Consider the following 22,264-nt stretch of genomic DNA (forward strand, 5'->3'; position numbering starts at 1 on the left):
CTCCTGCCTTTTATAACTGTAGCACTATAACTAAGTGAGAAATGCTTCTATTAAAAATCCATTGAGAAGAATCAATTCTATGAACTATTTTCATAGTGCAAGACCTGGTAAAGAGATAAAAGTAAGTTGAAGATTATTTTTACCTGAAGTTGGATTTGATGATCCAATGCAATTCAGTCTTCCCTGGACACAAGTGCTGTGAGAGAGGGAAAAACAATCTATTTTATTATCTCCTCTCAAACCAACTATTGATAGCTACTTATCCCTTGTCAAGTTTCAGAATTTTCAAAGGAATTCTAAAAACCTGTTTTGCAGTCTCAGGAAAGAATTTCTCTCAATATCACTACACGTGCAGCTTTCATATGAAATCCATTGCTGATTAGCAGGAAAATTCATAGGTTGTAATGCATATATGTCATTGCTCATTACTGACATTCTCATAAGATCTCTTGTTGCTGTTGTTGTAAATTTGAAAGATTATGGAATTAAATAAAAAATGCACTGAAGTACAATTGCCCTATCAATCTAGAAGTATTACAGAATCATAGAAACCTTTAGGATGGAAAAGACCTTTAAGATCCTCAAGCCCAACCATTAACGCAGCACTGCCAAGTCCACCACTAAACCATGTCCCTAAGTGCCATATCTCCATGGCTTTTAAATAATTGCAGGGATAGTGACTCAACCACTTCCCTGGGCAACCTGTTCCAGTGCTTGACAACCACTTACAGAGCACAGAAATTTACCAGTACAGAAATTTTAATTAACATCCAATCAAAACATCCCCTGGTGTAACTTGAGGCTATTTCTTTCCATCCTGCCACCTGGTACTTGGGAGAAGAGGATGACCCACACCTCACCCCAACCTCCTTTTAGGCAGTTTTAGAGAGTGTGAGTGTCTTTGCTGAGCCTCCTTTTCTCCAGGTTAAACAACCTCAGGTCCTTCAGCTGTTCTGCAGAACACCTGTGCTCCAGACCAGCCCTGCTGCCCTTCTCTGAACACATTCCAGCATCAAAATGCCTTTCTTGTTGTGAGAGACTCAAAACTGAACACAGGATTCAAAGTGCAGCCTCACCAGGATCAAATACAGGGGGACAATCACTTCCCTAATGTCAAAGTCTTTACAAAAGTCCAGGCAGACAACATCCACAGCCTTTCCCTCATCCACTAAGCAGGTCACCTTGTCATAGAAGAAGATCAGGTTGGTCAAGCAGCAGCTGCCTTTCCCAAACCCATGCTGGCTGAGTCTGATCCCCTGTTTGCCCTGTACATGCCACTCAAGACAGTCTGCTCTGTGTCCTTCCCTGGCACCAAGGTCAGGCTGACAGGGCTGTAGCTCACCAGATCCTTCTTCTGGCCCACACTGTAAATGGGCATCACATTTGCTGACCTCCAGTCAACCAGGACCTCCAAGGTTAACCAGACTGCTGACAAATGATTGAAAGAGCCTCTGTGAACATTTCCACTGGCTGCCTCGGTGCCCTTGGGTGGACCCCTTCTGGCCCCACAGAATTGTGTGTATATAAGTGGTGTAACAAGTCATTAACCACATCACTTTTCACTGTGGTGGCTCCATTCTGCTCTCTCTCCCCATCCTGCAGCTCAGGGGAATAGGTACCATTTGTAAATTTAAAAATAAAGTCAAAAGAACCTAAAGTTGAAGAAACTGAAGAGAGAGCATTCTTTTGAAATTCAGGGTGAAACCATCCTACATATTCCAGACTTTAATAAGAAAATACACATCATTTGAATGTTTTAAAAAAGATTGCTTACCATACACGCCCATTTTCATTGACCACTTCTCCAGATGGTATAGGAGATCCTTTGTAGTAGCAGGGGCATTCATTAGCAGGCACACATTTGCCACTGTCATCCATGTAGGTTCCATTTACGCAGGTGCAGCCGTCAACTGGGACGAACTTAATGTTGCATGTGACATCAGGCTCACTCAGAGAGCGGCAGGTGGGTTGGCAGGAAGAGATGGTGTAGCTGTAGCTCAGGGATTTGGGACATGAGGTGGTGTATTTGGCTTGAGAGAGGAAAATAAAATAGATTGTTAATTCCAGATGGTAAACTCTCATGTGAAAAAAGAAAAATCACAGGCAGTAGAAATAACACATAAATAATATACCTTTGCTTATGTTGCAATATTCATTTTTGAATAATTTCAGAGTTTGATCTGAAAAGCTATTGTACATGTGGAGTAAATGATGTGTGCAAAGAAGAAAAGATTTTTTCAAATGGAAGTTCAGAAGGAAACCTCCATTTGGTGCTGCCATTCATTGCCAAGATGCCTAAACTTTTGGAGGAATGAGACAAGATATCTTCCTGAATGTCATCTGGCATGCTGAAAACAGACAAACTGGGTGAGCAGAACCCAGCATGCAGCTTCAAAGACATGAATTTGCAAGTGTTCTGGTCAGTATTACTAGTACTGTTATTCTAATACAACACATTATCTCTGCAATAACTTGTGATACTTGTAAAGCTGTAGTGAGACTCTAAGTTGCACAGAAACAGGTGGAGGCTCTCCCATAAAAACAGTCCCTTTCAAAATCAAACCACATCTCCCTTCTATTCATATTCACTCTTGCCAGCAATGGATTGATTCTAAGGGGACAGCAGAGAATTACTTCCAGGAGTGCACTTAACAAAATCCCTTCCTCATCACTTACTGATTTGTCTAGAAATGAATAGAAAATAATCTCTGATCAGCAATTTTTATTGATGTGTGTTCTTAGGAAATGTGGAGAGTACTTACTGCAGACATCAGTCCTCCATCCCTGCAGCTGGATTCCTTTTGCAGCACAAGCTCTCACATAGGCAGACAGAGCTGCACACAGACAGTCCTCACTATTTTCACAGTTACACGTGTCAAACATGCAGTTCTAAGAATGGAGAGAAAAATAAGGTCTCAGAACTGGTAATATTGTCAGTCTTAAGGAAAAACCATTGAACATTATCTTTCCAGTCTTATTCCTTAATCCTTCTTCAGATATGCTCCCTCATAGACAACAGTAACACAGCTTTATCAGTTTCTAGTCTTGTCTAAGGTTCCTGGCAGAGGAAAATGCAGGTAATGAAAATCCAGTCAATTACTGCAATTATAATTAGGAAATAGTGGTCTTAAATTCTGTTATACATTTTGCAGCTTCTTGGTCCTCTGAACCTTTTTAGTGGATCTGCTGCCCAATAGCATCCAAAGCTCTATTCACAATGTGAGTCCAGACACCTCATTTCACCAGTGTCAACACCTGGTGAGAAGAGTGGTTTGCAACACGTTGATAGCAGAGTGATGGTAATTAGGTAATGGTCTTTCTGTTCCAAGCAGTTATTAATGAGATGCCAGGCTGATAAGGTAACAATTCACTGATACTCAAACAAGCATTTGACATGCCTTTAAATTCACTATCTGGCTTATGTGCAAAACCATCTGGGAGTAAATATCTGCCTTTTCATCGGCAAACAAGTCAGGATCTTGAAGCCAAGACTGACAACCGAAATAAGGTAATGTTACAACACAAAGAGAAACACAAGTTGAAAGAAGGAAGTACTGCAGCAAAGCAGTGGGGAGACAGGCATTGCCTAAGACATGTCTGAAACAGCTCCTATTTCTATTGTTTCCAAAGGGAAAGGCAGTGGGACAAAGTACCGTGTGGTAAACAGTGGGATTCACTGCATAGTGGCAATCAGCAAAAGGTCCTGTGCTGTTAGTGAGCAGTCCACACCAATGCTGGGCGTATTTTTCTGTGAAATGAAGAAACAATAAAAATGCACATTACTCTTTGTACTTCATTAGTCACAAACCCATGCTTGCCCTGGCCTGTGAACACAGTTCTGACATTCTATTAAATCTCTTCTTCTCCTGTCTTTTTTTTTCTCTTTTCACTCAGCTTGTGGGTCATGGCTCCAAAAACCAAAGAAGGGGACTTGATGAAGGAGATGAATTAAAGGTTTCCAAAGATGCTCCTGTAATCCACTTCTCTGACACCAAGCTGTCAGCTTAGACATCTACTCTATTTTCAGTGACCTTGCAGTTTGCTTCACTTATGCTTCTGTCACTCTTTTTTTACACTGTTAGTTATCTTCAGTGCATTCATTCTGAATATCTGTTTCTGATTTCAGATGTAACATTTTATCAAATATTTAAGTCTTTATTTTTTCATCTTTGCTTTCCAACAGATGTGCTTTCCTTAGAGATGAGCAAAAAGAAAAAAACAAACCAGAAGAAATTCTAAGCAGCACTCACCATTATCAATGCTGAGTGCACAAGGATTCTCAAAACTCTGCTGGATATTAGGGCATGAAGCCTGAGTTTTCCATGTATTAGCAAACGCTGATGCTGTTCCTTCAATTATTCCACTTATGACCATGAAGTCATCAGTTTGGATGTTATTGAAATTTCCACAGAGACCTGTTGAAGAGCAGTGAGAAGTTTATACTGCTCTGACTATGAAAAAGACATTGACCAAGGTGTCCTTTATCCTTTATTTCATTCACTCACCACAAGTCTGGTTTTTGAAAGAAGCATCCAGACGCACAAACACTTGCATCACGGGTGTGAACTGCACTTCAACCTGCATGCCAAAGCTTGTGTCCATGATCATGAAGAATGAGGAAGGTCTGAACATGGTGACATTAGCTACACATGAGAAACAAAACAGCCACTTTCTGAGCAAGGCCAAATGCTGAAAACACAGTACTGTTCTTTTTAAATTTCTATTCCTTTTTTTTTTTTTTTTTTTGCAAATTCAGAAGTGAAATTAAGATCTGGAGGTCAGAGATACCACATGGAATCCTTCATTATTGAAACAAAAATAAAACTTCTTTCTAAGCAAGTGTGAGCAGAGGGGTAGTAAAAAAAAAAGAAGTAAAAGAGGTAAAGAGATGTCTTCTACCTTCACTTTCGTGCAGTGAGAAGGAAGTAAATCTGAGAGCAATCAAATCAGGAGACTGTAAATTCTGCTTTCTACTGTTTGAACCCTTGCCTGTGCTTGTCCTCTATGACACCAAACATCTCACTTTACTTCAAAAGCACTCGTGTCATTCACTGTTAGAGAAAAACACTACCTGCTGACATGGGCAGCTGGGTATAGATGGAGTTCATGAACACACCACCATCAGGTTTGACCTCCACGATCTGATAAGGAAGAGGAACAAAAGGCAGTTCTGTGAATCTTAGAATGGTTTGGCTTGGGAGGGACTTTTAGAGGTCATCCAGTTCCACCCCCCTGCTGTGGGACACCTTCCACTAGGCCAGGTTGCTCAAAGCCCCATCCAACCTGCTCGGAACAGGGATTCCACATCCACAGATTCTCGCAGCAAGCAGGCTCAGTGTTTCACCACCCTCATGGCAGAGAATTTCTTCCCAATATCTAATCTAAACCTGCCCTCTTTCAGTTTGAAGCCGTTCCCCTTTGCCATATGACCTTGTGCCCTAGGAAAAAGTCCCTCTCCAGCTTTCTTGTAGGCCCATTTTAGGGACAGAAAGGTTCTCATTTTAGGGACTAAAGTCTCTCCAGAGCTTTCCCTTGTCCAGGCTGAACAACCCCAACCCTCTCAAATCTTTCCTGATAGGAGAGGTGCTCCTATATGTTCATCTGTCGCCTCCTCTGGACCTGTTCCCACAGGTCCATGTTCTTCTTATGCTGGGGAGCCCAGAGCTGGATGCAGAACTCCACAGGGGTCTTCCCAGAGCAAGGAAGAGAGGAAGAATCTCCTCCCTCACCCTGCTGGCCACGGTGCTTTGGATGTAGCCCAGCCTGGCCTTCTGGGCTGCCAACCACGTGTGAAAAACAACTATATCCAAAGAGTAATAATGAGGAGGACCCCAGTGATATTAATTAAACTAGTATTCAATTAAAACATAGATATTTGTGACTTCACCTCCCCCTTATTTCTACTTTGTACACTTTACTCATTTTCCCTGCCAGAAAATAATTACTTTTAAGGGACTTTCTTGTCTTTTCTAGGGGATAATATCATCTTATTTTCTTTGAACACTTCTTAGTGATTAATTACATCACTAACTGTTGTAATCATAACTACTAACCTTGAAGCTCATGGTCTTTTCCCATCTAATTGGCAGAGAAAATAGCTTTTTTCTGCTCTGTGAGTACAATGTGTTTCTTAATGAAATTCCACAAAGCCAAATTTATGGCTGATCTGATTTCCATAACAAAATCCACTTCTTTTTCCCTTCATTAAAAATATCCTCTTCTCATCATACATATGCTGAAAACCTGACAAAGAAATGCAGCTGCCTGACTGATTAAGCCCTAGTTTCTTTTCTCCCTGTATTTTTATGGTGCTTATTTTGCATTCTTACAGTTTGTCCTTTATTCATGTTGAGTGTCACTGACTTCAGGCAGGTCTCAGTGTCGGTCACGCCACACTTGCGCAGTTCTGCCAGAATGGTAAATTTTTCATCTTTACAGTCCTGAAAAAAAAGGTCAAGTTATTTCACACAAGGCTAATTATAGAAGTTTTCCCTATAAAATTTTCTCTCAATTCTGAAAAAGTATTTCTTTTTCTGGAGAAGGTACAGACTGTAGCAAATTCCAGAGCTTCTTTGGCTGAAGATTCGATTTTTCCTTGCTTGAATTATTAGGAACAAGAAATGTAGAATCTGGATTTCATTGATTGTATCCATACGGATGTCAAGATGGAGATCCATATTCATATTTGGTAGTTTTATTCATGACAACTTCTAATGTTTTATTCAATTCTATTGTAACTCTCATTTTTCTGTGGCTGGTATCAATGCTAGACAAAAAAATTTCTGATAAAATATGTTTTAGGTGAACAGTAACATACAACATTTTATTTCCATTTACTGAATGGTGCAGATGGGGAAAAAGGAAAGCAAACAACAAACAGAAAAAGCCCCTAAAAGATCAAAACATTTCACCTACACCTGTCTGTAATTAAATATTTTAATTACAATTAATTTCCAAATTTTCTATTTCTTTTGAGTTATTTTTAAATGTTTAAAAACATTTAAAAGCTAAGTAAAAGGCATCAATTAACCTGAAGTGTTTTCCTGTATTTAAACTCCATGAAAAGGAAAAAAAGTCTGTTTTACAATCTTTATTTTTAAGAACACTTGCTGTAATTTTTAGAGTTGCACCATTTGGCCAAATACCATATGATAGAGTAACATGGCAAAAATTATGCAATCCAGTTAGGGAGCTGGATTAGTTGTACTGAAGGTTGCACACTAGGCTAATTCTTAAAAAGACAGTGCTCTTCAATTACTCTCTCACAGAACTGGAAATTTTCCAGTGAGCCCCACACACGGTTGCACGACATCCTAATAATTAACTGATGATTGTCAGTGAAATGGCAGCAGCATTGCAAACATCTGGCTAAGTGGCAGGGAATTTAACGTCTGTATGTCAGAAGTGCTAAGTTTCATAAGTGTTGATGGAGAGCAGGTTTTCTCTCTATGAATCTATAAGGCTTTATGACCTAGAAGCATCCTCTGGGTCCCACCTTAGAGAGGACGTAGGTGCAGTCTCCGTGGTGATCATACTGCTTCTTATCATAGGTGGAAATGTGGGAACCTCCCACTACAGAGCACGTCCCTGGGCATGACTTGTCTTGGCAGCTCCACTGGCCTCCATTACAGGTACTGGAAGAAGAGAGTTGGGTGAAATCAGTAAGAGGACACGCGGTGCTGTGAGGGGCAGCTGCTTTGCCATTGCTTTCCCTTCAAGCTGTGTTTTGACACGCAGGTTTAAGAGTTAAAAAAACGAAGCGAACTTGTGATGCAATGTATTAAATTCAATTTCTCTGGTAAACATTCTCCTTGCTTATCTAAATGTTTTCCTTCTTTGGACAGGTGAACTCTCCAAAACAGGTCTTGGATAAATAATTGTGTGGATTTTTTCAGGTAACATAAAGCAAGTTAAAATATCTCCAGGGTGGTTTTGGTTTTTTTTTTTTTTGTAATACAAATGTATCATAAACTAATAAATAAGAAAAGGTAACTCCACATCTGCTCCTGATGCAGACTGTGTCTGTTTTCAAAGCTGATGTGGTAGAGCAGAGGTACAGGATTAATAATTGAGAAACTGAGCTTGTATTGTGTCATCCCTTGCTTTCTCCAGAGAAAATAAATATTTGCAAATTCATTAATGACTACAACTTCATTCCCCTCAGAGAATTTCAAATGTTTGAACAAAATAGACAAAGAGGAAGCATTTTAATTGACTGGCGAGAAATCTAAACATTGTAAATCCTTGCTTTGATCACCATGAGCTAGATAGAGTGCAAAGCCAGTTGTGGCTGTTGCTAAATAAAACAAATAATATTCTTTAGGGGTGCCTTGGAAATGTAGCGTTCAGTTAAATACACATATCAATTACCAATTATGCAATTGCATATAATAAACTATTAAACCTATTAAATAGATGAGAGGAAATAGTGAGATAGAAAAGAAACAAAGGTTACCAGGTCTGGCATGGTTCTGAAAAAGAAGCTCCTGTAGCATAGGTTTTGCCGTTGTAAATACAGGAGCATTCCTGCTGGGGAATGCAGCCAGAATTGTTGATGTCATCAAATACAGTCCCTAGATTTAAAAAAAAAGGAAAAAAAGGAAAAAACCTTGATTAATTAGAGAGGCATTTCCTATACACCATTTTATTAGTTACAAATCCTAAATATTTTCTTAGCAAGAGACCTGTAGTTCTGAGAGGACACAGCAATGCAGAGGGCAGCAGGACTATGTCAGTTTGCTGAGGGAAGGATTCAACCTTTGTATTCTTAAATTCCACCTGCTCTGAAAGAGGGACTTGTTGTAGCATAGGTGGCTGGTTGAAAGATTGGTCTTGATCTCTTTGCTGTTCTTTTTTCCTGCTTTCAGCATATTGCACATGTATTGGCAATTAATCCGGATATCTTTTCTCAGCTGACACATGACAAATGCTTGTCACTGGCAGCTGTGAAAAATACAACTACTTGAGGCTTAAACCCCATGGTAAGCTCTTGTTCTTTGAGTTCAGAGATGTGAGTACTTAAGGACTTGCCTGGGGGGCAGAAACAGCCATCAATACAGTGTTCTTCACAAAACAGAGATCGTTCAGGATTCGTGCAGGTATCAGTACAGGGGGAGTTGCACTCCTGGTACTGCATGTTGTGAGGACACGTCTTGGCTGAAATATAAAGGAAGAGAGTTTAAATTTTTTTTCAGTCAAAAGTTTTTCTAGTTCTCTATACATTTGTATCCATTTAAGTTTTTAAGCTAACCAAACTGCAATTGATCACTAGCTCTCGAAATTTGCCAAGTTTAACCACCTAAATCCCTATTCTACAGTTGAGATGTGCTTTCCATGACTCTGTGCTGAACTGGCTCAATGACTGGATTTCTGGGGACAGCAAGGTAATAACCTCAGAAGGCCAGCAAGGTCTGTTTTTACTGAAGGCTCCCTTCCCTGTGAACACCTCTACTGCTAGTGAAATGTAAGACTTAAATTCCTAAAGCTTTAGTATGTTTGCATTTTGAGATACCATCAGAAGGACAAATAGCACCTCATGGGCTTTTGTTTTAGAGCAAATGCTGGTGAGAGCATCAACAGCTACCCCATAATCAAGTGTATGTTTAATCAATACAAACTCATCACTATCAAGCAAGAGGAGATAAATAGGTGATTAGCCAGCCATACACCTGTGAAGATCCAATCAGTTAACTGAGAACAAGAATGCTAGAGCCATCATGAAGAAAAGAATCAGGAATACAAGCAAGCAAACAAGTATGCCTCATTCTTCCTTCTTGCTTCTCCTTTATTTGCTTCCTTCACTGTACTGGTTCATTAAATTACACTTTGACTCTCATTAGAGTATCTGTGTTAGTGTTTTGGCAGTGTTTAATTCAGTTTGCATTAAAATCCTTAGCTCTTTTGCTGAAGTCTTCATGCTGGAACTTATACATCAGAATTTTCTAAAGGATTCAGTCTTGAACAGGCTGTAACTCCTCCTGCATCCTCAGTGTTATTTGAGAGCTTGTTGTTGCTTAGGTATTGAGCATGAAGTAAGGCTGACTCCAGTGACACTCACGGCACAGTTTTGACGTCCTCCAGTCCAGGGGCTGCCCACCAGCATGAGCACACTGCCGGGAGTACTCAGCAAAGGTGTCACAGATGCATGAGCTGTTTTCAGATTCTTCAGAGCGGCACAAGTCATCTTGGCAAGCCTTAATGTAGTCTTTAACATCAACTAGGTCATTACAGTCTGCAAATGCAGAGCTGGTCAATGTTTTCTCGCATATGTCATCCTTTGAGGGAAAAAAATAGACAAGTCTCAGTAAATAGAAAGAAGTGTGTGTGGGGGTGGAATTGTTATTTTTTGTAATTATTATGTAATATAATCTTATAGCTCTCTTCAAGTCGTTTTTTCCTGAGGGCTTTTCCTATTGACCTGTATGAAGTCATAGAAGGGAACAGATCATTTTGAAAGAAAAATAAAAGGATAGTCCAAAGATCCTTACGAGATCAGAGCAGTTATATGTCGGGAGAGTAGTGGTGTCTTCACAGAGTTCTGTTGGCCCATCCATTTTCTGAAGATTCCCAAACTGCAAGGCTGTCATCTGAATATCTGTAGAAAAGCAGTTTAATAATGAAGATCAGAGGTTTTTGTTCAAAGCAACTGCCTGTTATCTTTTTTTTCTCTCAAGAATTTTGGTCAAGGCTGACCAAGACAGTTAACTCCCTTGAGCCTTTAAATGTGATCATCACCCCTTCCAAAGGAAGCACTACATCACTACCTCAATTTACTTTGTACAGCACCCTGGAAAAGGCAAACATTGGAAAACAATTCTCAGCCTATTACATCTAGATGCACACTAAGATTTTTCCCAGAAAAATAACAAACCCTTTTCAGATTATATTGAGCCCATTCAGGGCAGAGGAAAAAAAAGATCTAAACAGAATTTGGACAATAGAGATTGCTGTAAGACAAGGTTCAAGAAAATGTTCAAGTTGGGAATAGTTAAAAAGATAGGATCTTACAAAGATTATGCAAATCAGCAGGGAAATGTGGATATACTGATTTTGAACAAAAATTAAACTAGAAATATACTGTCTAGGAAATAGAACTGCCTTTTGTTTTACTGAATATATTTCTATATTTAATTATCTTATTAGTGCAAATCTTCTCATTTTTATGGAGTTCCCTGATTACTTTTACCATCATGGTTTACAACAGTGGCAAGCAAGAGATATGCAATCAATTGTTAGCACCAGTACTATATTTACACTCAAAGCATTAGCTTACATAATCTGATCTCTCTACTACATATTTTTAAATAGAGATTGAATCATATCTTATGGGTACACCATTTGACAGGATGGGAAAGATGAATGCTGATGATGTCAGCCTGTTGGAGATGCCATAAACCTTTTTTTTTATTTAAAACACTTACTGTTAGAAATGAACTCATTGTATATGGGAAAGCCATTGAAGTCACCACAAAGTCCACAAGTCTGGTTGGCATATTTCTCATTCAATTCCAGCTAAAATGATGAACAGTAAGTTGATAGATGTTAGTATAAATATTCTAAAATATATTCAAGACCAGAGAAAACAGTTGCACCTGCTGTCTCTTAGTATTTCTTGTCAGATCTGTGGAATTTCATTTAGCAATTTAATTCAAACATGAAGGATAGAATGAAGACAGCTTATATTTGATTGCAGAGTCCAAGCTATTGATACTATTGACACAGACTTCAAATTTCACTGTACTATCTATGCTAATCTTAGCCACTTTCTATTGATTCTTCAGGAAGAAAATCAAATCCACAGAAAAAAATGAAGGCATAGGAGAGTGAAATTCAGCTAAAAAATATATTTGAAGGGGTAATTGGGCCTTATGATAATACCAATATCTAATGATACAATGAAGGTGATTTTTCATCCTGTTTTAAGCAGATGCTTGCCATCCACTAGGTATAAATCTATGTAATTTTCTCTAGGACTACCTGGATACAAGCCTATCTTTACTAAGAAAGAATTGCTCAACAGTTGAGATAAGAAGGCAGTAGCAAGCTCCTAAACAGGTAGAGCCAGGACTAATCAAAGATTAGCTGTGTTCTCTGAAGGGGCAAACAGGTGCAGGAGCAGTTCTTACCAGAATGCTGTCCTTCTCATTCCACAGTAACACAACACCGACTTTGCTGCCAATTTTCACATAAATGCTGCTCTTCTCTATCGTAATACCAGATTGACTATAGGGCAGTTGAACTCTGGGAAAAGGCAGAAAGAATGCTAGTTAGCTTCTGATCCAAATGTTTGACAAAAAGAAGGGAAAGTCTTGTGGTATCTGCCACCTGTAGGAATTCTAAAATAGTGTATTTTTGGGAAAGAAAAGCAATTACAAAATAAGATGGTTCAAACGTTATCAAATATGGATCTAAATTTGGATCCAGCTCCTCAGAACATTTAATCCAAATTTTATTTTTGAGGCAATCCTTAAGGGAAGTATTTATTTTCTGTTACAGGAATTAATAGCATTTTATTCATTATTTCTGTCGGTAAAATCAGATCTGTTAAAGAACACATAATTGTTTCCCCCCCAAAGACACCAAAGTACTTGGCAAGATTGGGGGAAAAAAGCCTGTGGGTACCTAAGAAGTGTTATGAGTGAACTTACCTGTTGCCATCGACCATGACAGCATCTTTTGTTAGTTCGGCAACAACACCTTCGAGTTTCATGGTGATGTGCTTGATTGTTGGAGCGTTTGCCACCACTTCACGCCTAATCTGGATGTTGAAATCCTCGTAGGCAGCGTTGCAGTGGGAGGCAAAAACGTAATTACAGAGCCCAGGGAAGGTGAATATGTCCCCGTCGAAGGTCTTGAAGTGGAAGTTGCCCCATGTGCTGCACACACGGCCGTTGTGAGCAGGATTGGCAGCTGTGAATTAAGACTGGCTGTTAAAAATGACTTAAAATCCCCAGCCTCCACATGGGGAAAATCAACTTGTCCAAAGCTTGATTTTCTCACTGAATGTTTTTTGCCTGCTTGGCTCCATTTGTTGTTTTCTATCTAACCACTATACAGCTGTGTATTCATTCATCATTCATATCCATTACTCATATACACTACAAATGCTCACAGTTATGTTCAACTACAGCTTAATTAGTCACCTAATTTCAGCAAAGACAAGAGTTTATTTCCAATCACCATGTTTCTCTTCTGAATTATCCATGGCTGCCTTTATCACTGCCTTTCCCCATTTATAATAAAGTCTTCTGTCTATACCCCCTAAAACTGAACACTCACTGAATACACTTTGTTTCCTTTACTTACATGTTATTGCCAGATTTGTCAGCAGTGATGAGAAGATGTTATCCGAAATTCTGAAAGAAGCTAGAAAACAAAAAAAGAAAGAAATCAAAAACTAACATAACAATACCTAAATTTGTGTGTAGGATAGAGCCAGGAAGGACTAGAGAGTTAATATGTCAGACCCAAGGAAACAATATAAAGTCTATTTTATTTCACACAGGTTAAAAGTAGACAGTAAAATTTGAAGTCAGGATACTTAAGTCATAAGAAATTGCTTTCAGCTGTGATGATCTGCATTTTTTACATGGTAACTTTGACCTTTTTATGAAACTATGCTTCATTAGAATATTGGAATTCTTCAGAGACACAAAGCAATACAAAGGGCTAAGCTGTACTAAATTAGCTTCTTACTGCTACAAAAACATAGTTGCCTTCTCATTACACCTCTTCTTTTTAAGGAGGGAATAAAAACCTTAATTATCACATTTTCTCTGTTTTATATTTTTCTGTTAAGGGGCTGAAAACTCTTCAAAATGGCCACACCTTGGTTGTACACCAAGGACAGACACAATTCATGACATGGTAAAAGTCAGCGAGGATGGGTTGCCTTCTTGGTTTCCCAATGTCAGCCACTGATTTCACAGCAGGCCAAAGTGGTCTCACTTCCTCTTTTTAAAAGGAACCAAACATCACTTTGGCTTTATATGTACATGTTCATGCAGATATGCATACAGCCTCTGCAAACACATTTATTTTCTTAGTTAACTATGATTATACAAGTATAACCATACTGTGTAATGTGTGTGTGTACTTAGTAACTGGTGTCCAGCAAATATATTACACTTCTTAGAGAGAGAGAGATGTTAATACACATTTCTTTTCATCTGGAACCACTGGCAATATGCTAAGCAGGGTTTTTTAAAATGCATTTTTATTATTCAGTATAGATGTAGCAAATAAATACAAATATACAGTATAAATAAATGTACCATTCCGTTTCTGTTGAAGGTCCCCGGAGAACTGACTTCCTGTTTGGGTTCCAAGGTGACCTCCTGTGAAAAAATTGTGAAAAGCATATTAAGAATAATATCCTGAACTTTTAAAGCAAAGCATTTAGCTAGGATCAAAGGACCCAGATCCAACTCCATAAAACAAAGGGGAGAGTCTCCCTTATCTCATCAGAGAAAATGAAACAGGCTCCTCAAGAAAGCTAAAATGTAATTATAGAAAGAGACGTTTTATTACAAATACTCAAAGTTCCTAACGCAAATAACTTATATATTTTGTAATATATGTATTACAAAATATATATTTGTTACTGCCTGAGCAGTAACCCAGAAGTAACTCGATGAACCTGGTTTCCTGTTCTACCCTGGTTTCCTGTTCTACTCAAAGATTGTTCAAATTCACATCTCTGCAGAAAACCTTAAGCATCATGCTATAAAGCTATTTGACCAAGGGTTCTTGCTACAACACCTGGAGCAAAGACTTTTGAGAAATGACAAGTATTCTTTGGAATGCTTTGATTCCTAGAAAAAGACTGACCCTGACCTCCTGGTTTGACGTTCTAAGGTCTTGGATTTTATAAGTAAATATATCAGGGATTTCCTGTAAAAATTGAGGGGCTACAACTTAATTTTGTGAAGGACTGAATGCAGTCAGGCTGTGATAACTGTGCCTGTAACAGATTGACTAATAGGTACCTTTAACCTGCCAAGTCTTAATCCTCACAGGATTTAAGTGATGAAATGACTGATATCTGAATCCTTACCTGGATTATGTGAATGAGCACTGTAGGTGTCTAGAGAATTTCTCAGTCAAACCAGAACTGCCTATGGAGCTCGCCCTAAGTTAGGCCCCCTTTTTCCTTATACAATAGGTGAGAAGAGTTCACAAAGAACGCCAAGAGATTACTGGCTTTGGAGCAAAGGGTTCTGGGCAACTCCACCATAGCTAGAAGTTGCTGCAGTGTATGCAGCTTCTTTCAGCTCTAAGCTTTTAATTCTTTTCTCATTTAACTCTGTGCTTGACCGCTAGTGATGTGCAAAGAAGTAACGTGGGACAGAGTTTAAGCATTTTCCATTTCCTGCTCATCTTTGAATATCATAGATAATAACATTAAGTAAATGTATTCACATCATTATAATTTATACTGGTTATATTTGATGAAAACATAATTGGTGAAAAAATTGATAAAGATCAGGCAAGAGAAATACCTCTTAAAGTCTACATAATAGGCTGAAGTTTGCTTTCACATTACACATCCATAGGAATCTCAGCAGGCATAGAATCACAGAAGGTTTGTTTATTCTAGTGTGGGAACCTTTGTAACAGAGCAAAATAGATCTATATATGTATTTTGTTCTGTTAATTTTTCTCAAGGAAACAGCAGGAGCTTTTGTTTACTAAGCAAACACATCATTCCCAAGGAAATTCTACCTGCAGTGGTTTGTTTAGCAATTACACAATGCCACGTTGTTTACTGTTATAAAAATAAGCGTCTCTCGATTGTAAGAAATTTACTGTTTGATAATTATGAAACTAACCTAATGATTAAGAATATTTGGATGCATCCTGCAAAGTCTATATCCAGCTGGCAATTATTGTTGTCACCAGTTTATAAAAGTTAATATTTTACATGAAATATAAAGGCAGTCATACGGTGTTTGCGGAGATGGCATGAGATGGGACCAGAATTCCTTAGTCCGGATATCGGAAAATATTTTCCACAGGGTGTGTTTCCAATGAAGAGGTGTTTGCTGGGCACTGTCTAATCACCACTCATTTGTCAAAGCAGTTTATCAGATTAGCACTGCACAGGAGGAATAACTTTCTTGTTCCATGAATGGCTGCAAACACTTCTGACCAACACTGCATAACTCCAAACAGAATTTTATACTCTACGAGACCGCTGTGTTTGCAAGCACAATACAGACCAACTGGCCAGCAATTTAGTATTTATTTCACAAACTATAAAGCAGTCTTAAATTATATTTGCACTTTCCAATGTTTTGAAAATTATATGCAAGATAAATTTACCTAGGCAATCTGCAGATTTTAAAATGTCAGCTGACAGGCCAGAAATTACTGTACATGAACAGGACTGATTTATCAGGCTTGTACTCCTGCAAGTAGCTCCAATTTGATTGGTTCCATCAGCTTAACAGGGTTACTCATATTAATAAAAACTGCCAAGACCAGACCAGATTTATATAATATTGACAGGTTAAAAAACTCTTCCAAAATAATAGATTGTGGTCTCAAATAAATCTCCCTGTCCTGTTCCTACTCAGTATCTGTAATTTATATAAATATTTTGCATGGGGTATTATAAATTAGTTACCACACAATTAGTTACTGAAAATCCTTGCCATATGAATATTCCCTCCTGGTTTCTGTTGCAAAAGAAGTTGCAAGAAATGTTGAGAAATCTGGTATTAGCCCCTGATAGATGACAAAATTTTGAAAAAGATTGACCAGTGGTCTAATTCTAGCAAGTGGAAAATGTAGTGGTCTTAATTTCATAAGAACCATAACAATCATAATGAATTCTAATACAAAATGCAACAGGAATAAAATGCTTTTTTAAGGCACATGGGACACAGAAAATCTGATGTTTTAAGACATGAATAAGAGTTTTTTTGGATTTGATCTTCAAGGCTACTTTCCATATGTAGATATAGTAGTATATAGAAGTTTAGTCAATATTAAATTAGTCCAGTTAATTGACAGACATTTAAAATGAAAATATATAAAGAAATCAGCCACCTCTTATATGAATCAGTTAGTATAGTTGTTTAAAATGTATTACTAGGTCTAAACAGAGTATTTTTTCTTTTCCCAATAAAAGAGAAAATTTCTTACCTATTTGATGGATACAGCAAACTGCTAACAGGAAAGCCCATTCTGGTAGCAATATCCCCCTGCCAAACCCCATCTTGAGTGGAGTTTGGCACAAGGATGTTGGGTCTAAACTTGATCAGGACTGCAGTTCACCTCTGCTTTGTCACTCTTATATAGTAGGTGACTTTGGCTTCAGTCCCAGATTGATTCAGAGAGTGCAGAAAGGTGAGGTTTGGGGGATTTTAGCTATTGAACAGGTAAACAGAAGATGCTCTTCCTTCCTTAGAAACTGGCCGTTATTTGCATTTTGGGAGGAGTAAATACATTTACGTATGTACATTTTAGGATTCTATCTAGTAATGAAATGATTGCAAATAAAATGCAACTCCTCCTTCACAAATACCAGGTCCTGGAACAAATTTAATTTGGTGTTGCTTTACAGTTATGCAGATGGATGGCAAGTAACTGTTCCAAGTTTTTCAGTACTATAACTGATGCCAGGCAACTCCTTAGCAAAAAACCCTACTGATTTCTGATTTCTGAAGTATGTGGGGACCCAGCATCAAGAAGTCCCTCCACGCTTATTGGGGCAGCTAACCTTCTAGTAAAAATAACAGAATAATAACCTAGAAAGGTGTTGCAGTCTCACATGGCCACTCTGTGTATGCTGTAGAAACCCCACTGTGTGGCACTGACAGGCATTAGGCTCCCAGCTGAGAAAGATTCACCCACACCCATCCTGCATTTGTTAGAGAGGGCCTTAAAATCTGCTTTTCAGTTCTCTGGTTTTTCCTCCTCATAGAAAACATCAGGAGCCAGCTAGCCAGCCAGCCAGTCTCGTAGCAGCTTTCCAGGACTAAAAAGATTGATTATAGTCTGTGGTCATGATTACATTGTTTCAGAATGATTCTTGTTTAATTCTGTTCACATCCACAGAGTTATGAGAACTACAAATTAGTGAAACAGGCAATGAATCAAGGGTATAAGGCTTGTCAGTAAAGGTTTAACAGACTTTTTTTTCCTGAGCATTGACTTTTTGCAGTTTTACTGGGCAATCATTTCAAAAGCAGGAACAAAGGCATACTACAATAAGCACAGACAGTATTTCTACTTCTTGTCACTTTACCTTTTTTAGCTTGACATTGGAGGTAGGATGAGTTGCTCTGGGCAGATTTCTGTCTATTTCCTAGGTCAATAGATCTTACTTTAATAGTAAAAGATGGACAAAATCATTCAAAGTTACTGAAACAATTCTTTTAAACTGCTAGGTTTGGAAAAAACAATTTCCAGTCCAGCACTTGGTATATACACCATTTTTCTTCAATTCATCCTCAGCTTTAGCCTCCTCACAGTTTTCCAGAGGGCAGGTAGCTGATGGATTTAAAAAATCTCCATCATAAAGAATGGAATGAAGGCTGCTGCTCAGTGGGGGATTTAGCCAGAGGGATCTGGGAGATTTAATTTGGGGTGGGGGGAGCCTCAGGGGTAAGGAGAAAAAAACCCACAAAAACTAGGTTGTGTGGAGAGGCAGAAAGGAATTTCTTTGGGTAAAACGGGAGAGTTTTACCTTCTACATGTCTGTAAAATGCAGTTCAGCAGTGCCTGCTTGTGTTTATCATTTCTGCTGAAGCAGGGGAAGGACACAAATTCAGGAAGGTGTTCTAATTGTAAAATGGGATCACAGCCATAAGCTAACTCCTTTGGGTTCTAACCAAAATCCTACCCTGCAATCATACATTTTAAAATATTTCCATAAAAGAATAGGGGTGTATAATACAATATTCCATTCAGGTGTTACTGAACTGAAGATGCAATTTTCTTCCCATTTTTCCACTTGAGCCCCTATTTCCACTTCTGTTTAGCTCTAAAGAGATCAGAGCCTCACCTATTTAGTGCTATAAAATGAATTAAAAATAGTTTCTTTATGGAGTTTTATCTGTATTTGATCTCTGGATTGAAATCAGTGGAAGCTTGCTTTGGCAGTGTTGGGGTACTCAAGCCAACATTCTGGCCTGCTATAGTATGAAACATGTTCTCTGTCAAAATGTCCAGGATGTTTAATAAAGTTACATCTTCCTAAGAAGTAGTAAGCTATTTACATACTCTAAATCTGTATCTTTATGCTTCAGCAAACCAGGAGAAAAGAAAATACTGCATTTCCTGCCCATAGAACATGGTTTTATTCTGTGCCAGTACTCATAATGACTATAAATTCATCTGTACATAGAGAAGGCAAATGGTTTCTTGTTTACGTGACCAGTTAGCTGTATTAAACAAATATACTCTAAGCTCACTTACACAATTAGACAAGCCACCCAACAAACCTGGCTTTCTGCAACCAATGTGCATATGCCTTCAGCAATGGGCTGTTTGTGATGGTTAGGAGGAGCAGAGCTTGCCTCCCTTCCCAGTTACACCCACCTCTGCACGAGGGGCAAAACAGAAAGTCGGGATCTTCTTGTGCTGCTTTGAAACATTTGGAAAGAGTTTCTTGATTTCCACTGGGTGTTCAAGAGCAAGGGAATAGTGATAAAGGGATGAGCTTTCTGAGGGTGCAGACAATGCTTTTCATACCCATCTGGTAAAGGTGATGAAGAGGTCCATACCTAGGATGATTAGGAGTATCACTGGGGTCAAGGCTGCTTCCTTTTTTGCCCTGTCTCTTTTATGGGGATTGTTGCTAGGCAGAGTGTTAATATCAAACACTTCCTCTTTTTTCTAAGATAGTTTTTAATTTTCACTCTAATAACTCTTTGTGACCAAAGCAATGCATGTCAGACTTCAACATGTTATTCCACTAAGCATTTAGCAGAGCACAGTGGTTGTTCAGAAGGCTGTCCCAGTTGTACTCAAAGATGTTCTTCAAAAGATGTTCTCCAGGAATTTTGCTCAAACTTTTCCATGTTCTGGAGTTGTTTTGATTCCTACTGCTCAGACTGAGATTTCTGATCTCTAGGGATGGTCAGACATGTTCCAGTATTCAGATGATTCAACCTTACAGCCTCTCTCTTCCTCCCTCTCCACCCCAAGGGGGGGATGAAATTGTTAATAACATTTACAGGTGCAGAAGAAATTCACAGAATTCACAGAGTGACCAGGTTGGAAGAGACCTTCAACATGACTGAGCCCAACCCAAATTCAGGTCCCTCTGTTAGGTGGCTTATGAAAGTTTGAGAGCTATCAGGTTTTTTTTTGTTTTTTTACTGACTGTTAGGGGAATCACATCTGTAGATAAAAGTATCACAAAAATTACAAGGGTTTAAGCAAACATGTTCATTGGTCACAAGAATTGCTTCATGTGGTTCATGTAGATTAAAAAACAGTTATTCAAGGACTTCTCAGTTTCTACAGTCGTATGGGAGAAAGAAACTCCAGAAGCAATTTCTGAAGTGCTGTAATAACAGAAGCTGTTTTTACTGTTAATTTGTATCAGGTACATGACAAGGTACCACAGTTTTTGCAATTGGCTGGCACTAAAACAAAGTACTTTCATTTCCAAGGAGAAATTTTCAAGGAAATGTTGAAAGCATTATTTATTTATTTAATGAATTTTTTGTCTGTTTTTCTCAGTTTTAACATGTGTAAAAACCAGAAGCTTGTCTTGACATCTCAGTATTAATTCCCATGGTAAATAATTCAGGATAGATCTGTAGAGATGACAGACATCAGTTATTGGAAAGTTACTGGAAGTCATTGGAAATTAACTGCAACAGCCAAGGATATGGCTAACAAATATTCTTCTCTGATTCTGATCTTGTTTCAAAAATCTGTACCAATGGATTGATCACTAAAAGTACCTCTTGCAACAGTCAATCAAATAATTCTGAGGAGGGATATAATATCTCCAATTTTACCTTTTTTTCTTGGTTTCTTGCACAGAAGTAGGGGCAAAACTTGTGACATTGACTGGACTGGTTTACTCTAAAATTGCAAACGCCAGGTAAAATTTCAGTATCATATATACTATAAATACCATAATTACAACTTGAAAGTAGATAATATAATATGAGGGTGGCAAAGGTAAGCATTCAGAATTTAGGCAGTAGTAGTAGCAACTACTTAGTGAAAACCAAAATCATTAGCCTTCTGTGTTCAAATTACAGCTCCTGTAGAGATAAGAACTTGTCCCTCCTCACAGTTGTGATACAACAGAGACAGCTGGGACCTGGGTTTTGTGCCCAGTTTGGGTTTGTGCCCAGGCATTGTGCCTCAGATCTGTGAAGCCACTGCTTGCCATGTCAACTGGCAAAATGAAAGAATTGGACTGGTCAGAGAAGAGCCCATTGTGGCGTGGAAATTAACGTAACGTAATGACAGCCTGCAATTAACGTCAACCAAGTTGGTATTAACTTAAGCAGAGGATCCGGCACACCCTTTCCCCAAGCACTCTGGAGGTTTAGCTGCTGTCCCCAGCTTGTCCTGCTGAAGTTTTCTCACCCGTCTCTGACAGCCTCAGTCATTCTTTCCTTCCATCAGTCTACAGGTTACTCCCCAAGGTTTTACTTTCCAGCCCTTCTCAGGGATTCACTCTCCACCCTTTGTTTCAATGACTTGTTAACTTCCCCACAATAACTATGTGCACTGCCACTGTGGAAGAAAATTCTGGACGCTCTCTGGCCATGGGCTCCTTTCCCTGGTTCTCAGAAAAAAATTATACAGTATGGGTTTTTTAGTATAACATGTCGCACCACTTGAGAAATCTCATAGAGGTTTCTCCAGAGAAAACAAGGCTGAAAATCATGTGGAGAGAGAGTTAAACTCTAGCAGTGCATGGCAGATGAGCTCTGTGTTATACACTGTTATCACTTTTTACTTTGTTACAGTAATTTTAGAACTGGTTATGCAAGGTACTGTGGAATGTGGAAGAAAACTTTCTATGGAGATTAGATTGTCTAAGTGGGAAAAAAAGATGAGAGCTAGCAGCAGCGAAGTTAGAAATAATGAAGTAACTTGCCTCATTTTTCAGCAGTATTAGCCCATGTTCCTCAATTACAGAGTGACATCTTAAGTGTGTGGTTATTTTAAACTTGTCTAGTTCCAACCCCCTGCTGTGGGACACCTTCCACTAGGCCAGGTTGCTCAAAGCCCCATCCAACCTGGCCTGATCACTTACAGGGATTCCACATCCACAGATTCT

The 22,264-nt window shown here is 38.7% G+C and overlaps 1 protein-coding gene across 1 annotated transcript in view; it reads right to left on the reverse strand.

Moving 5' to 3' along the window:
* Positions 1 to 22,264, reverse strand: part of LOC103827011 (mucin-5AC-like) — a 52,351-nt gene that overhangs the window by 15,068 nt on the left and 15,019 nt on the right. Inside the window, 18 exon segments of the mRNA XM_050974914.1 lie at positions 144 to 196; positions 1,775 to 2,030; positions 2,763 to 2,889; positions 3,654 to 3,748; positions 4,251 to 4,415; positions 4,506 to 4,643; positions 5,072 to 5,141; positions 6,330 to 6,440; positions 7,496 to 7,634; positions 8,456 to 8,573; positions 9,031 to 9,156; positions 10,058 to 10,274; positions 10,488 to 10,594; positions 11,421 to 11,511; positions 12,126 to 12,240; positions 12,648 to 12,909; positions 13,306 to 13,365; positions 14,274 to 14,336. Coding sequence (XP_050830871.1) covers positions 144 to 196; positions 1,775 to 2,030; positions 2,763 to 2,889; positions 3,654 to 3,748; positions 4,251 to 4,415; positions 4,506 to 4,643; positions 5,072 to 5,141; positions 6,330 to 6,440; positions 7,496 to 7,634; positions 8,456 to 8,573; positions 9,031 to 9,156; positions 10,058 to 10,274; positions 10,488 to 10,594; positions 11,421 to 11,511; positions 12,126 to 12,240; positions 12,648 to 12,909; positions 13,306 to 13,365; positions 14,274 to 14,336 — 2,313 coding nt within the window.

The sequence above is a fragment of the Serinus canaria genome, chromosome 5 (genome assembly GCF_022539315.1).
Source record: "Serinus canaria isolate serCan28SL12 chromosome 5, serCan2020, whole genome shotgun sequence".
Taxonomy (NCBI): Eukaryota; Metazoa; Chordata; class Aves; order Passeriformes; family Fringillidae; genus Serinus; species Serinus canaria.